This window comes from Hyla sarda, chromosome 8 (assembly GCF_029499605.1).
Source record: "Hyla sarda isolate aHylSar1 chromosome 8, aHylSar1.hap1, whole genome shotgun sequence".
Lineage (NCBI taxonomy): Eukaryota > Metazoa > Chordata > Amphibia > Anura > Hylidae > Hyla > Hyla sarda.
Window position 1 is genome coordinate 185179864 of NC_079196.1, and position 18239 is coordinate 185198102.

The following is an 18239-nucleotide window of genomic DNA, read 5'->3' on the forward strand; positions in this document are numbered from 1 at the left end:
CCTCCATTGTATGCATATGCTGGGGATCGCCCATAGTAACGGACCACAAGTGCAGGATCTCCACTCCAGCGTAGGTGCATAACTGCACTTGGGGTTTAGCACCTCCTGCCATTTCAGAAAACGTCACTCGATTTCTGTTCATCTGCTTTAAGGCTGGATTCAAATACAGTGTTTGCGTCAGTATTTGGTGCTCATTTTGGTAATTTTTAGCCAAAACCAGGAGTTACTCTGACATATAAAAAAAACAATAATTGAAATATTTGCGCATTGTGTGTGTTCTGGACCTAGTCCTGGTTTTGGCTAAAAATACTGATCAAATACTATGTGTAAACAAGCCTTCTAGGTCAACACTCTGCCTTTGAGTGAAGTCAAGTCCAGCCAACAGGGAGCTGAAGTGGCTTGACTCTTAGGCTATGTTCAAACTTTGAATGGAGACATTCCGGAGACTGCGGGCATAATATGGGATCACACGGGAATGCTTTATTTCTGCAGACACGGAATTAGGGAATTTCCATGCAAGAAACATCTGGCGCGTAAATTCCACAGTGTGCACAGGGCAGCAGAATCCTATTGAATTCAACAGGACTCTGCTGCAGCGGACTCTCCAAGCAGAACTCCAATGCAGAATTTCGCACGGGAATTCCGAGGTGTAAACATAGCCTTAAAGAGGTTCTGTCATTATGAAAAACTTTTTAGTACTACTGATGGGATGACTTTTTTAAATATACATTTTTTTTTTTTTTTTTTTTTAAATGTCAATTTTACTAAAAAGTCTAAAATGAACGTAGCCACCGCTAGGGGTCATCTGTCTTTATGCAGACAGACTACTCTGTATTTTGCAGCATATTGGATACCGGCTGTAATGTGTGTTGGTATCCAGTATAAGAGATCACCATTGCACCACTGCAGCCTTCAGCTGTTCCTAAACAACTCCCATGATGGGATGTAGTTTTACAACAGCTGGGGGTACAATCTTTGTAAAACTCTGTTTTAGAGCTGTGTATTCTCCAGCTGTGTGCCTCCAGCTCTTGCAAAACTACAGACAAAGGATGTGTGTGCATGCTGGGAGTTGTAGTTTTGCAACAGCTAAAGGCAACACTGCTCTAACACGGTGCTTTACAAACACTGCAGCTTCAGCTGTTGCTAAACTACAACTCCCAGCATGAACAGCCAATGCTTTCTCTGACTCCTGAATGACAAAGAAGTTGATCAGACATTCAGGAGTCTGTGATAGATGAATGAAACACATAGTGACAGCTGTTGATTAGCATCCAGCTTTACTAGGAACAGATGGAAAATGTATGCATAAAAACTACTGTGCAGTGATTTGCAAGATTTTGTTCTTTTTACATGACTTAACCCTTCCCACGCTTAGTCGCGCTCAGGCGGAGGCGTTAGATGTCCCCGTTTACAGTTGAAGAGGTAGAACAGGCCCGCATGGGAAGACCACCGGTTTAGATGGGATGATAAGCAATTGGTATGGGATGAATGAGGAGCGACTGGCCCCTATACTCCTTAAATTGTTTCACTCAATAGCCGTTTTGCTGATGCACTTCCGGAGGCGTTGTAGTGCTCCCTAAGCCTGAAAAGGATCCGATGCTGGCTGATTCTTATACACCTATTTCCCTTTTGCATGTTGATATTAAGATCTTGGCTAGAGTGCTGGCTACTTGCCTATATGGGGTCATTAATGCTATCATTCATCCTGACCAAACTGGGTTTATGCCGGGTAGGGCCACTGATGTAAAAGTGAAGCGTCTGCAACTCAATATAGCAGCGGTAGGGGAGGGCTTTCCTACTGGTGTGGTGGTTAGTCTGGATATTTACAAAGCCTTTGATTCAGTTTGTGGCCTTATCTGTGGGAGGTGCTAGTTGCGTTTGGTCCCCGATTCTGTGTTTGGGTTTGCTTGCTATATAATAGTCCTAGGGCCTGTTTTCGAACTAACTGGGATGTATCTGTTCCCTTTCTCCTGGGTCGTGGGACGAGGCAGGGGTGCCCGCTATCTGCCTTCCTTTTTGCGCTGGCGATGGAGCTGTTGGCGGCAGCCATACGCAGGTACCCTATTATCTGTGGTATCTGGGGGTCTATTGTAGAGAAGGTTTCCCTTTATGCAGGTGACATTCTGGTATATTTAGCAGATGCTGGAAGTTCTCTCCTGTCCCTTACTGATCTACTTGACCGGTTTAGTTCGATTTTGGGCTTGCAGGTCAACTGGGCTAAGTCCTCCCTAATGGCACTTTCGTCTGGAGTTACCCTCCCCTCCTCTCTTCTGGCAGGGGTGCAATTGGTTTCCCATTTTAGATATTTAGGGGTGGAGGAGACTGCGTCCCTGACAGACTCTCTCTCCCTGAGCTTGGAGCCGCTTTTACACTCCACTGTGGAGCGGCTGTCTGCCTGATCCTCACTCCCTCTCTCTTTATCTGGCAGGATCAATATTTTTAAAATGTATCTTCCTAAATTTCGTTATCTTTTCCATTTATGTGGTGCGCTGGTATCCTTCTACTGGCAGGGAAAACCTCCCAGACTTGTTCGGGCTCTCCTCCAGGCTCCTAGGGGCATGGTGGCTTAGCTGCCCCTGATGTTTATAACAATTTACCGGGATGTGTGCTTGAGTGTGTATGAGCGTGTCTGTATGTGTTGGGCTTCCTCCGGTTGGGTCTCAGATGTGCCCTTCTGTTTTACTGGCGCACTTTTATGCATACTCTTTATTTCTCTCACTGTGCTGGAGCCGGTCTCTGAGACCTACGGAGTCTGTTGTATATGTTCTATCTTGTCCCACCGTGGGTGGTGTTTGTTAATTAAATTGCAAAACTTAAATAAATACTTAATACATGTTTAAAAAAATGATATGTACATGATCAGGATTAGGTACTGAGTAACTTTTTTTTTGCACTATGACAGGAACGCTTTAAATGTGCCAGATCATCATAATTTAGCAATGATGAGAACCCTGTCAGGTGCAGCTTTTGATGGATTTGATACTTATAGTACATATTGCTGTTAGGGGATAAATGTAGCTGGTAGACAACCTTATTAATGGGTGCAATAGGGGTTGCTGCTTATGCTTCTTTATATTCACATGACAAGGACAGTGAGGAAACACATGTATTAAGGAGCCTATTAGACACTAAGAAGGCCTGGAGCTCAGCAAATAACACGGTAGACATTGCAAGTACCGTATTAATCGGCGTATAACACGCACTTTTAAAACTTAAATTTAAGGCAAAAAGTCTGCCTGCGTGTTATACGCCGATAAGTCTTCTGGTCACTGATTTAAAGCGACCGCAGCAGCGTCTGCTTGTAAGTATTAACAGCACAGCCGCGGCCACTTTAAATCAGTGACCAGCGGCGTCTTATCCCCGCACTGTCACTTGTTTTCTCCCGCACGATCCACAGGTACTGGTGTGGTGGATAGTGCGGGAGACGCTGAGCCCTACCTTGTCCGGATCTGCGCTACCTTTTAATCAGCGTCTCCCGCACTATCCACCAGTTCCTGTGGATAGTGCGGGAGAAAACAAGTGAGTTTCACTTTTCATTCCCCCTTTTTCCTACCTCTCCTCCCTCATCATTCCCCCTTTCCCTGCTTTTTAAAGATTTATTTTCCTTACCTGTCTGCGCTTCGGCAGGTAAGGTCAGGGGGGGGGTCTTGCGGGCTGCGGTCAGTGAAGCGGATGAGTGACTTCCTCTGCTGGCTTCTCTGTGCGGCATCACGGATCCCACTTTTCATTTCCTGTAGTCGCCGCCGAAAAGTGAGATCCGTGATGGCGCGCAGAGAAGCCGGCAGAGGAAGTCACTCATCTGCTTCACTGACCGCAGCCTGCAAGACCCCCCCGCCTGACCTGACCTGCCGAAGTGTAGACAGGTAAGGAAAGGGGAAGAGTGGTCTTCAACCTGCGGACCTCCAGATGTTGCAGAATTACAACTCCCAGCATGCGTGGGGACATGATGAGACAGGGTGTGGGGGATAATGATGGGGGACATGATGAGACAGGGGGAAATGATGATGGTGGGCATGATGAGACAGGGTGGGGGAAGATGAGTTGGGAATGATGGGAGACATGATGAGACAGGGTGGGGGATGATGAGACAGGGGGAAATGATGGTTGGGGAGGCACTAAATGCTTAATGTCTGTATGGCTAGTGGTGGTCTATGACAGGGGGAAATGATGAGACATGGGGGGGTGGCGATAAGAGGGGTAAATGTGGCACAGGGACTGATAAAAGGGAAGGAATGATGGGGCACTGGAGGGGACGGGACCAAACAGGTGCAGAAGAAAACGAAGTTGGGGGGATGATGTGGCATTTAGTCCAAGTCATTTATTTTAAATTTTATTTTTTTTACTTAAATTTCCCTGTTAAAATGGGGGTGCGTGTTATACACCGATAAATACGGCTGTACTGTAGAGACGTAGAAATCAGACAAAAAAATAAGGTCATGTTCACAGGTTTAGGATTCTGTCCAGATTTGTTCAAGTGTAAATCAGACAGATCCACCATGATTCTGCGATCAATGCGTTTGAATTGGGTCTTGTAACTCTAATAGGCAATTTCCTAGCACTGCAGGAACTCTGTGTGTTAACAAGTAGACTTTGGCAGAATTTTCCGAAAATATGGTTCAATATCTGTGATGAAAAAAACGGTTTACATATAAAAACATAGTGCTGACAAGAATCAGGTAGCATATTGTTGCATTTAAATGTCAACACCTTTATTTTTACCTTACTATAAAGTTTAAAGGTAATCTTGTGTGGAGCTTTTTATAGATGACTCTGACCATTCATAAAAGGCAACTTAAAGTAGGGTTAAAGGTTCCTTGCAACTGGAATTTAAGCACATCACTACAACTCAATAAATCATGGTAAGATTCTACAAATCGAACTTTACTTTTCCTAGGTGCCAAATTCTGTCCCTTAAACTCCAGTGTCACCTCCAGATTCATGGATGGACAAGAAAAGACCTGAAGAACAGAATACACAGTTCATTTCTCATGTTTTTATACAATCAGCTTCCATTCCGTGGTAAGAGTGACTGAGTATATATTAAATTGAATAGATAATTGAAAAAGGTGTAAACTTTGGGAAAGGGTGTATTTTAAAAAGGAAATCTGTTTCACTCTGCAAGGCAAAAAAGTAGTATAGGCGAAATTTAGAAACAGGTTATGTTTTGTCCTATTTAAAGTGTACCTGTCGTTAACAAAAACTTTTTATATAATGTAGATAATACCATTCGATGTATATTTTTGTCCCTACAGCTATTGCCTGTGTGTCTCTATGAGTAGTCCAAATACAGGAAGTGTGGGTGGATAAGCAGGGCCCCCGTGCGCCGAGGACAAGCAGGGCCCCCGTGCGCCGAGGACAAGCAGGGCCCCCGTGCGCCGAGGACAAGCAGGGCCCCCGTGCGCCGAGGACAAGCAGGGCCCCCGTGCGCCGAGGACAAGCAGGGCCCCCGTGCGCCGAGGACAAGCAGGGCCCCCGTGCGCCGAGGACAAGCAGGGCCCCCGTGCGCCGAGGACAAGCAGGGCTCCCGTGCGCCGAGGACAAGCAGGGCCCCCGTGCGCCGAGGACAAGCAGGGCCCCCGTGCGCCGAGGACAAGCAGGGCTCCCGTGCGCAGAGGACAAGCAGGGCCCCCGTGCGCCGAGGACAAGCAGGGCTCCCGTGCGCCGAGGACAAGCAGGGCCCCCGTGCGCCGAGGACAAGCAGGGCTCTGAGCACCAAGGACAAGCAGGGCTCTGAGCACCGAGGACAAGCAGGGCTCTGTGCACTGTGGCTCAGTGACATGCTTCTGGCTCACACATCAGGATAATTTAAAGCTAGCAGCGTGTTACAGAGCCCTGCTTGTCCTGCCCTCACTTCCTGTATTTGGTCTCCTCATAGAGACATACAGGTAATAGCTACAGGGACAGTATTTTTTCACCCAAAAATATATATAAAAAAAAATGTAATCAATGTATATTCCAAATATACATATAATGGTATTATCTACATTATATCAAAAGCTTTTGTAAAGTAAAAAATTCTGTGCTGAATAATTTATTCAAGGAGTTTTCCAAGTTTAACAAAAAGTTGCCAGGAGGCAGGGATTGAAAGAGAAAAAAAAACAAAAAAAAAACTTATAAACCCTGATTCAGCACTGTCACTGTTACTGGGTCTTTGGCAGAAGTGCCGCAGTGACACAGCCATCCAATTGTTGTTGCATGTGACTACTGAAAGCAGTGAGTGATTAGCAGCAGCATTTTGTACAACTACATTTTCCCCCAATATCATATTTAAAAAAAATATACAAATGAAAATCTTTCTGATCGTGAAGGGGAAAGTTTTCAGAGCTTCAGCTCGTTTAGATAAAAAACACTAAATGGAATTAAAGGTTAGACATTAATTGTAAGCTAATGTCAGCCAGTAGTATACAGCAACCAATGGATTTGAGAAATCTTAAAACTTGAATAGTCAGCTTTTTAAAATGAAAATTGAAAATCATGCAGTTCTGTAAAAACAAAACAAGTCAAATTAAAGTGAATCCTTTTCCCCCTAATCTTACCATGTTTAGCCCATTGCATGATGGCACAGAATCGAGGATGAGGTCCAATTCATCACCAATAATTTCATCACGTAAGTTTGACAGTGGAAATAAAGCAGACGTATCACTACTTATAAGTGCAGAGGGGAATATTCCAGTCTCAGAGACCAGGGGCACACTTGGAGAGACTGACGGGGCTGGAACAGGTGATGTCTCTCTGAATGGTCCATTGTTGAGGCTCAGTGTAGAGAAAGGCACATAAAGAGGTTCATGGCCATCAAATTCTGGCAAATCTGAAACATAACACACACGTGTAAGGTCATTTTCCTGTACTTTTCTAAGATAAAAAAAAAGTCATTTGATTCCTTTGTACACTAGGGCACCTGAGTTCAGCAGTTTGTATATATTTGTTTAAATAAACTTAAAGGGGTTGCCCCTATTAGGGATCGACAGATATTGATTTTTTAGGGCCGATACCGATAATATGTGGAGGTTAGGGCCGATAGCCGATAACTTATACCGATATTACGGTATAAGTTATCGGCTATTTATCCCTTCTCCCCTCCCTAAGCTGTCACTGTGCGCACTGATGGTGACGTCACATTGAGGACGTCACTCGTCATTACGCAGCGCAGCGCACAGCGTAACACAGGACGCCGCCGGAGCCAGATGTAGCGCGGACCCCGGGAACAGGTAATTATAAAACCGGGGATGGGGGAGGCAATGGGGCAGCGGTGGCAGTCTCTGGCCGGGGCAGTGCGGTGGGGGGTGGGGCATTTGCTGATGCAGGGGGCAGGGCATTATCGGATTATCGGCAAGGTAATTGCCGATAACGTTCAAAATCGTGAATATCGGCTGATAATATCGGCCAAACCGAAAATCGGTCGATCCCTAGCCCCTATATTAAGGCTTATCCCCCATCCACAGGGGATTCATGATCATAATGGGTACCCAAGTCTCCCATTGGTATGGAGCCGTAGTTACACATGTGCAGAGCTTCTTACTTATTGTGTAAGGGTGCTGTCACAGACAGCAAACGGGAGACTCTCTTTTCGTGTGTTTGGTTGCAACAGTCATACACTAATCTGTTATTCACAGAATAGGTGATAAGTCTTAAAGGGGTACTCCGCTTCTCAGCGTTTGGAACAAACTGTTCCGAACGCTGGAGCCGGGAGCTTGTGACGTCATAGTCCAACCCCCTGATGTAATGCCCCGCCCCTCAATGCAAGTCTATGGAAGTCCCATAGACTTGCATTGAGGGGGCGGGACTTCATGAGGGGGCGGGTCTATGACGTCACGAGCTCCCGGCTCCAGTGTTCAGAACAGTTTGTTCCAAACGCTGAGCAGCGGAGTACCCCTTTAAAGGGGAACTCCGGTGGAAACAAGTTAAACAGATTTGTAAATTACTTCTATTTAAAAAAATCTTAATCCTTCCAGTACTGTGCAGTTCATTAAAGTCTGACAACAGTGCTCTCTGCTGACACCTCTGTCCGTGTCAGGAACTGTCCAGATTAGAAGTAAATCCCCATAGAAAACATCTCCTTCTCGGGACAGTTCCCGACACAAACAGATGAGAGAGATCTGTGGTCAGACTGGAAAGAACTTTACAAATTTATCTGTAGTATATCTGTAGTATACAGCAGCACTGGAAGGGTTGAGTACTGGAAGGGTTACGATTTTTCAATAGAAGTAATTCACAAATATGTCTGACACCAGTTGATTTGAAAACATTTTTTTCCACTGGAGTTCCCCTTTAATGGTCAGATAAGCTCTTTAAAGGCTACGGACATTTTTGACATGGAAGTGATTTTACAAATATTAGTTAGCTTGACTTAAAAAAAAATGCATTTCAGGCTACAATCTTAGTTCCTTCATTCACTGTCTGTCTCTAAATATGCAGTTTGCAGCCTGCTCCTAATTTCAGACACATAGCACGTTGGGTGTCCTCCCAGTAATACATGCAGGATGTGTGGTGTGAGCCCAGAATGCTCCTGTAGTCACTAGCTCTCATGTTTTAGCACAGCTTCACTCCTGTACAGTTTTAACATTATACAACTCAAGAAGAATCAAAAGCCCTCCCCCAGCAGGGTCTACTATGGATGCTTTGCTTTCTCTACAAATGTGCACAGTTTATGTGAGTTCACTCTCCTCCTCCTGAAAACTGCTTTATGCTTGCCTTCCTCCCCATCTACAACCTGTATAATTTGTCCTCCCTAAATGCTTTCCCCTCTCCCCACACTGATATGCTGTGTACAATCCTCTCCCCCCTCACTGCAGTTATTTCTAAGGGTATGTTCATTCATATCTGGAACATTTATTACAACAATATCAGTAGCAGAAATCTGTGGTTATACTCCGATTTCTGCCACACACATACAGCAAATGCACAAGAGGATTAGCTACACTGACAGTCAATGGGACTGAACCTCTTCCATATCATGAGAACATGGTTACAGGGACCCTATTGATATTAAAGGGGTACTCCACTGCCCCAGTGTTCGGAACATTTTGTTCCGAACGCTGGGGCAATGGGGTACTTGTTTAAAGGGAACTGGACTGTCATTGGATATGATGCATTTTTAGGTGTAGAACACAGAAACAAGAGCAGAACACTACCCCTGTGCTGTTAGGCAGCTACTGTAGGTCGGAAGCAGCAGGAATGTCCATATACACAAGGAGGTGGATTTAGGAAGCAAATAAACTTGAAAAACAATATATAAACAAAAACAAAAAAAAATCAGTGCAAAGGTGTCCACAGCCTTAAAAAGTTGTAAAATGAAACTAATATTTTTTGGTGTTTCATTTCCTCACTGTTTCTTGCTTTGCTGCACTGGCTGAAAACCCCATGTAAACCTAAAGCTTCTCACAGCGGAGAATTTTTATATTTTTTTCCAGTCTATGAGCAAAACAGTCTGGTATCTCAAGAAATTAACCCCTTAAGGACCGGGGGGTTTTCCGTTTTTGCATTTTCGTTTTTTGCTCCTTGCCTTTAAAAAATCATAACTCTTTCAATTTTGCACCTAAAAATCCATATGATGGCTTATTTTTTGCGCCACCAATTCTACTTTGTAATGACGTCAGTCATTTTGCCCAAAAATCTACGGAGAAACGGGAAAAAAAATCATTGTGCGACCAAATTGAAAAAAAAAACGCTGTTTTGCAACTTTTGGGGGCTTCCGTTTCTACGTAGTACATTTTTCGGTAAAAATGACACCTGATATTTATTCTGTAGGTCCATACGATTAAAATGATCCCCTACTTATATAGGTTTGATTTTGTCGGACTTCTGGAAAAAATCATAACTACATGCAGGAAAATGAATACGTTTAAAATTGTCCTCTTCTGACCCCTATAACTTTTTTATTTTTCCGTGTATGGGGCGGTATGGGGGCTAATTTTTTGCGCCGTGATCTGAAGTTTTTAACGGTACCATTTTTGCATTGATGGGACTTATTGATCGCTTTTTATTCATTTTTAAATGATATAAAAAGTGACCAAAAGTGCACTATTTTGGATTTTGGAATTTTTTCACTGCACGCCATTGACCGAGCGGTTTAATTAATGATATATTTTTATAATTCGGACATTTCCGCACGCGGTGATACCATATATGTCTATTTTTATTTTTATTTACACTGTGTTTTTTTTTTATTGGAAAAGGGGGGTGATTCAAACTTTTAATAGGGGAGGAGTTAAATGATCTTTTTTCACTTTTTTTTTTTGCAGTGTTATAGGTCCCATAGGGACCTATAACACTGCACACACTGATCTCCTATGCTGATCACTGGTTTCTCATTAGAAACCAGTGATCAACGATTCTGCCGCATGACTGCTCATGCCTGGATCTCAGGCACTGAGCAGTCATTCGGCGATCGGACAGTGAGGAGGCAGGTAGGGGCCCTCCCGCTGTCCTGTCAGCTGTTCGGGATGCCGCGATTAGCCGCGGCTATCCCGAACAGCCCGACTGAGCTAGCCGGGAACTATCACTTTCACTTTTAGCCGCGCGGCTCAGCTCTGAGCGCGCGGCTAAAGGGTTAATAGCGCTCGGCGCTGCGCGCTATTAGAGGCGGGTCCCGGCTTCACTATGACGCTGGGCCCGCTGTGATATGACGCGGGGTTATTGTGTAACCCCGCGTTATATCAGAAGAGCAGGACCAAGGACGTACCGGTACGTCCTTGGACCTTAAGGGGTTAAATAACTGACCTTTTACTTGACCTTTGCAATGACTAGAACACCACTTCTGAGCCATTTATAGCCATATATCCACAGCATTAGCTGACCAAAGTAGTGGGCCCATACAACATAAGTCTATTAACCTGACCAGGGTGCATATACCTGTCTACACAACTTTAACATTAAGGGTAAATTCACACGTACATAATCCGCTGTGTGAATGTACCCTAAAACTATGAAACAGCGTTGAAAATAAGCATGCAGATAACTCACTTACCGGGCTCAATTTGATCTGCAAAACTATCACACATCTGAAATTCGAATTAAAATGTATCAATGCCTACTAAATGCTGATAAATAATGCATGTTCTTCCATATATAATCTTCACAGTAATGTAACAATTTGGTAGATCATGCTTTTATCGTGCCACAATAAAGCAAATGGAAAGTACAATAACCGTTCAATCAGAGCAATGAGAAAAATAAGTGCAAGCCATACATAATAGAAGCTAGAAACTGATCTGTGTTGTCATTAATCAAAAAAACTGGCTAAAATATACATTTATTACATTCACCCTCCAAACACAAAGAACAGAGACACCAAGTAACACTGAACAGGTAGTACACTGGTCCTCATCATTGAACTTATTTCTGGGAAACATTTAAAGGGGTTATCCAGGAAAAAAACTTTTTTATATATCAACTGCCTCCAGAAAGTTAAACAGATTTGTAAATTACTTCTATTAAAAAATCTTAATCCTTTCAGTACTTATGACCTTCTGAAGTTAAGGTTGTTCTTTTCTGTCTAAGTCCTCTCTGATGACACGTGTCTCGGGAACCACCCAGTTTAGAAGCAAATCCCCATAGCAAACCTCTTCTAAACTGGGCATTTCCCGAGACACGTGTCATCAGAGAGCACTTAGAAAAGAACAACCTTAACTTCAGAAGCTCATAAGTACTGAAAGGATTAAGATTTTTTAATAGAAGTAATTTACAAATCTGTTTAACTTTCTGGAGCCAGTTGATATATATATATATATATATATATATATATATATATATATAAAAAGTTTTTCCTGGAATACCCCTTTAATACGTTATATAGTGTTCTCTTGTTGTAGGATCCGATCTTCTTTCCTATTTTGGGGTGTTTATGTCTTCTTTGCATTTATTATCAGATTCATATTAATCATGTGGATTCCATGTTATGTCCTATAATTTATGTTGCAATGCTCACTGCCTGACCCTAGCTATATGGGTACCTTTTAGTCCTATATTATCACTTATCCCAACTTAATGATAGTAAAATCTCACTAGAAATAAGTGAATATTTTGTTCCTGTCTTGTAGAGTTTCCCAGTGCTCACGTTACGGATCATCAGGGGGCTATGACAGCTAGTGATTGGGTGGGGGGAGATGCCAGGGAGCTAAAACAATATATACATATATACGGCTCATCAACATTACACTAGTATAGAATGGCTATAATATAAGTCATTTATACAGCAATAAGGTAATAACTTATGATTACCAGGTCATTAAAGTATGTCATACTCTCAAAAAAAAACATTGCGGTATCCTCCAAGGATATCCTGATCTGCAAGATGCCTTCCCCAATTAACTAGCAGTAATATATAGAAAGGGAAGAATTATTAGGGATAGGCTGGTAAACAGTCATTTTGAACCATAACATCTGGTGGCACACAACTGGACAGAACACCTAACAGAACCTTTACAGGGGCACTCCGGTGAAAACCTTTTTTCTTTTAAATCAACTGGTGCCAGAAAGTTAAACAGCTTTGTAAATTACTTCTATCAAAAAATCTTAATCCTTCCTGTACTTATTAGCTGTTGAATACTACAGAGGAAATGATTTTCTTTTTGGAATTCTCTCTGATGACATCACGAACACTCTTTGCTGACGTCATTATAATAATAATAATAGAAATAACTCTTTATTTATTGTTGTCTTTAGTGGGTTTTGAACCCAAGGCCCCAGCACTGCAAGGCAGCAGTGCTAACCACTGAGCCACCATCCTGCCCTTAGCATACATCTGTTATGCACGGTTACTAAAATGGACAGAGATGTCAGCAGAGAGCACTGTGCTTGTGATGTCATCAGTGTTCCAAAAAGAAAGGAATTTCCTCTGAAGTATTCAGCAGCTAATAAGTACTGGAAGGATTAAGATTTTTTAATAGAAGTAATTTACAAATATGTTTAACTTTTTGGCACCAGTTGATTTAAAAGAAAAAAGGTTTTCACCGGAGTACCCCTTTAAATGTGGACTATGCTAAGCCTGTCTGTATGTTTAACATGATGGTGACAAATAAGACATACTAGATACAGGACTTTGTAAACTGCAGAACTAAAGGTGTTGTATAGTTTGTAACTGCACCTGCCCCTACAATACATTGGAAAGGCAAAGAGGTCATTTAGACAGTGAATCAGAAACCATGTGACATACAAAACAGAAAGGACACACCGGGGAGACACACATGGATGACACCAAAGCTATATCTTTTTGTGATAGAACCTTCCCCTAAACATGGGACGTAGAACCAGTGAATACTGCACAAGGAGGCCGGATGGATTGAGTCCACATGGTCTGAATGAATCCTAATGTTTGACTGCTTTTAAACACTGTTTGAAATACCAACCCCTGGATTCACAATATTATGATCCTTTTTCAGTATAAGTTTATAGGAATTCTATATGTATCAGCTCTATTGAGCTTATGTATATTTTTATAATCTGTATATTCATTTTTCTTATTGAGATTGTCCCGCTATACTGGGTACTTTCTGTGTAGGTTGGAATGAGGAAGTGCATGGAGAATAATATTAATGCTGATTTTTCCTGCTGTGAATAGTTAATATGCATGTTCGGATATCACTGAGTGGTCTCTACCCCCATATGGGATCTAGTGACATTTCAGAGACTGTTTAGTATCAGATATACATAGTAATTTGTTCCTTGTATACTGTCCTATTATACAAATGAAAGCCATGCTGGATTATTTGGGAGTAGTAGGTGACAAGTCCATTTCGGAGGGCGATGCACGAGGGGTTGGAACACAGGGGATGTCACTGAAAAACCAGGAGGTGCGGCCAGGTGTGTTCGATAGACCTGTCTACGCTAGAGAGCTTTCAGGCGGCAGTGCCAGGAGATGGAACACAAGTTGGAGATTATATAACTTGTTAGAAAGCGCTGCAATGCTGTAAGCACACCAAGGGTGTATTTAAGAGGGAACGCCAAAAGATGGCATGTTGTTGTGCCATGAGTTTGGCATGATCGGTACCCTCTCAGTTACAGCAGTATTTTGGGGTAAGGGGTGTTTTTCTCCTACAGCAGAGCACAGCATCACAATAATAGAGTCCTAGATAGTTCACACCACATAATCTACATAAATTAATCTGAAAATGGATGGGAAGGAGACACACCCCAACAAGACCCCAAAATGGGGAAGAAGATAGGATCCTACAACAAGAGAATATATATATACACACACAGACTTATATATATATATATATATATACACACATACAAAAAATACTGCCTTTTTGGTAGGGTCACACGTGTCATATTTTGCTGCTGCATATTTTCATATCCATTGAAGTCAATGGGTAGCAAAATCATCTGTGTATTTCGCTACTCATTGACTTCAATGGGTAGGAAAATATGCAGCAGCAAAATATGCAACAATATATAGCACATGTGCAATTTCAGATTTTAAAAGTACATAAGAATTTACTTGTAAAATCCTCAGTTTCGGATCTGCAATGTTGGATTTTACAACTTCTAATACACAGGGGATCCTGTGTGTGTGTGAGAAAACCCCCTTAGGCTGGGTTCATACTAAGTAAAATTTTTGGTGCATATTTAACTTAACTTAAATATGAACCGATTTTCCCAGAAAATGCAGACGCCTTACCATTAATTGTGGTCACATTTTTTTTGTATAATCGGCGCATATTTTAAAGATACATGCCAATTATCCTGGAAAATGTGACTGCTATCAAAACTTCATGCTGTGTGAACCCAGTCTTAGAATGCAGGATTCCAAATGGGGACAATTTGCCCTGGTCATGAAGGCCCCAAAAAAACCAGTTATGCAGGGGTTACTAAAATTATTTTTTGTATGAGAAACCCAATGGCCACCCTGAAACAGAAAGCTTAGCAGAGTTCTCTGTCAGGAGATGTATTTGTGCTATACATTGAAGCCTACTGAGGATTTTTGTAGCACTTTGTCTGTATCATGAGAAATAGTCCTTGACACACTTCACATACTAGGGGTGGACATATCTGTAGAACACCAATGGATGTCTTCTATGTATATCTCTGTACAGGCACATATACCACACAGTATGGGAAAGTACTGCAAGCTACGCTACTCCAAAAGAAATATGCTGATACACACCAGGCCAACAAAGGCTTAAGAGACACTCCTTTGGCCACTTACCTTTTCTGATGGATCCACAGCTGTAACCTGAGAATTAGGCTGTAACAAAGAAGTATTGTTGTATCAAACAGAAATAAAAAATAAATAAAAAAGTAATAATTTTACTAAATATTCACTTACCTGTGTCCTAACATAGGCTTTCCTAATTTTTAGCCCCAGCTTCACAGCCAGTTCACGGGTCAATTTTACCACACTCTCATCCTGTGAAAATTAAATGTGTAAATATCTATTTGCAAGATATTTCTAAATGTATCTTCTATATAACATTTGACCTGATTTGATGCATATGTTCAATCTGACAAAACAGAGATTAAAGGGGTACTCCGCTGTTCAGCGTTTGGAACAAACTGTTCCGAACGCTGGAGCCGGGAACTCATGATGTCATAGCCCCGCATTATGTCATGAGGGGGGTGGGGCTATGACGTCACAAGCTCCCGGCACCAGAGTACCCCTTTAAAAGGGGTTATCCAGGAAAAAACTTTTTTTTTTATATATCAACTGGCTCCAGAAAGTTTAACAGATTTGTAAATTACTTTATTAAAAAATCTTAATCCTTTCAGTACTTATGAGCTTCTGAAGTTAAGGTTGTTCTTTTCTGTCTAAGTCCTCTCTGATGACACCTGTTTCGGGAATCGCCCAGTTTAGAAGCAAATCCCCATAGCAAACCTCTTCTAAACTGGGCGTTTCCCGAGACAGGTGTCATCAGAGAGCACTAAGACAGAAAAAGAACAACCTTAACTTCAGAAGCTCATAAGTACTGAAAGGATTACGATTTTTTTAATAGAAGTAATTTACAAATTTGTTTAACTTTCTGGAGCCAGTTGATATATAAAAAAAAATAGTTTTTTCCTGGTTAACCCCTTTAAAGATGTGTTATAGTCTAAAAGGGGTTGACTGACAATCAACACTTACCACCTATCTGTAGCATAGGTCAGTGGCGTTGCGACCGGGGTGCGGGGGGTGCGGCCCGCACCGGGTGACACCATCCTGATGGGGTGACACCAGGTACGCCGCCGGTCCTCAGTTGCGCTGCCTGTCTCCATACTAGCAGCCCCCCACGGCCCCCACTTGCGCTGCCTCTGTAAGAGCATTCCCACCGGTCCTCACTTGTTGCGTCTATGTACTAGCACCCCCCCCCCGTCACCTGCACAGTGAAGCGGCCTGCGCCCCCACGTCTTCTGTTGCGCCGGTCCGACGTCCCTCCGCAGGGCCGGCGCAGGAGGACGTGACGTCACTCGCAGAGCGACCGGAGAGAAGGAGCGCTGCGCTGGATGGGTGAGTGAGTGTCTGTCTCTCTCTGTCTGTGTGTGACTGTCTGTGTGTGACTGTGTGTGTGTCTGTGAGTGTGTGTCTCTGTGTGTGTGTGACTGTGTGTGTCTGTCGCAATCTCTGTCTGTGTGTGGCTCTCTGTCTGTGTGTGACTCTCTGTCTTTGTGTGACTCTGTGTGTGTGTGACTCTGTGTGTGTCTCTCTGTGAGTGTGTGTCTCTCTGACTGTGTGTGTGTGTGTGTGTCTATGTTGTGTGTGTGTGTTTTTTTTGTGTGGGGGAAGGGGGGGTTTGTTTGAACCAGCGATCTAATGTGGGGAGACTTTGACTTATTGTGGGGAACATGCAAGGGAACCTGCGGCCTAATGGGGGGAAACTACTACCAAATGTGGGGAATCTATGCTACCTAATGTGGGGAAACTGCTACCTAATGTTGGAAAATTGCTACCTAATGTGCGAAGGCTGCTACATAATGTGGGAAAACTGCTACCTAATGTGGGGATTCTGTGCTACCTAATGTGGGGAAACTTCTACCTAATAGGTGGAATCTGTGCTACCTAATGTGTGGAATTTGTGCTACCTAATGTGTGGAATCTGTGCTACTTAATGTGGGGAAACTGGTACCAAATGTGGGGAATCTATGCTACCTAATGTGGGGTAACTGGTACCAAATGTGGGGAATCTATGCTACCTAATGTGGGGAAACTGCTACCTACCTAATGTGGGGGAACTGCTACCTACCTAATGTGGAGAACTGCTACCTACCTAATGTGGGGGAACTGCTACCTACCTTAAGTGGGGGAACTGCTGCCTACCTAATGCTCCCCCCCCCCCCCCCTGGCAGTAGCACCCTCATCATCCACCAGCAACCCCCCCCAGCAGCAGCACCTCCATCAGCAGATCCTGATGGTGGATGATGGGGGTGCTCCTGCCAGGAGGATGATCCTGCCGATGGACGATGGGGGTGATACTGCCAGGGGGGATGGCCAGTAGCACCCTCATCATCCTCCAGCAACACCTCCCCAGTACTAGCACCCCCATCATCAACTAGCAACACCACCAGATTTATATTCAGAGGGTACAGTATGTGGCAGATTTATATTCAGAGGGCACAGTGTGTGGTGGTATATTCAGAGGGTACAGTATGTGGCAGATTTATATTCAGAGGGTACAGTATGTGGCAGATTTATATTCAGAGGGTACAGTGTGTGGCGGTATATTCAGAGGGTACAGTATGTGGCAGATTTATATTCTGAGTGTACAGTATGTGTTGGTATTCAGAATGTACAGTGTGTGGTAGTATTATATTCAGAGGGTACACTGTGTGGCGGTATTATATTCAGGGGTACAGTATGTGGTAGATTTATATTCAGAGGGTACAGTATGTGATGGTATTATATTCATAATGTACAGTGTGTGGTAGTATTATATTCAGAGGGTACAGTGTGTGGCGGTATTATGTTCAGGGGTACAGTATGTGGCAGATTTATATTCAGAGTGTACAGTATGTGATGGTATTATATTCAGAATGTACAGTGTGTGGTAGTATTATATTCAGAGGGTACAGTGTGTGGCGGTATTATGTTCAGGGGTACAGTATGTGGCAGATTTATATTCAGAGTGTACAGTATGTGATGGTATTATATTCAGAATGTACAGTATGTGGTAGTATTATATTCAGTGGGTACAGTGTGTGGCGGTATTATATTCAGGGGTACAGTATGTGGCAGATTTATATTCAGAGGGTACAGTATATGTTGGTATTATATTTAGAATGTACAGTGTGTGGTAGTATTATATTCAGTGGGTACGGTGTATGGAAGG

General features: G+C 43.0%; 1 protein-coding gene across 3 annotated transcripts in view; it reads right to left on the reverse strand.

Annotated features, from left to right (window-relative positions):
• Positions 1 to 18239, reverse strand: part of ZC3H7A (zinc finger CCCH-type containing 7A) — an 83830-nt gene that overhangs the window by 34933 nt on the left and 30658 nt on the right. For all 3 annotated transcript variants that reach the window (XM_056537138.1, XM_056537140.1, XM_056537139.1), the window contains 4 exons: positions 15269 to 15349; positions 15149 to 15187; positions 10967 to 11000; positions 6537 to 6808 (listed from right to left, as the gene is read on the reverse strand). In XM_056537138.1, coding sequence (XP_056393113.1) covers positions 6537 to 6808; positions 10967 to 11000; positions 15149 to 15187; positions 15269 to 15349 — 426 coding nt within the window. The remainder of the gene's footprint in view (positions 1 to 6536; positions 6809 to 10966; positions 11001 to 15148; positions 15188 to 15268; positions 15350 to 18239) is intronic.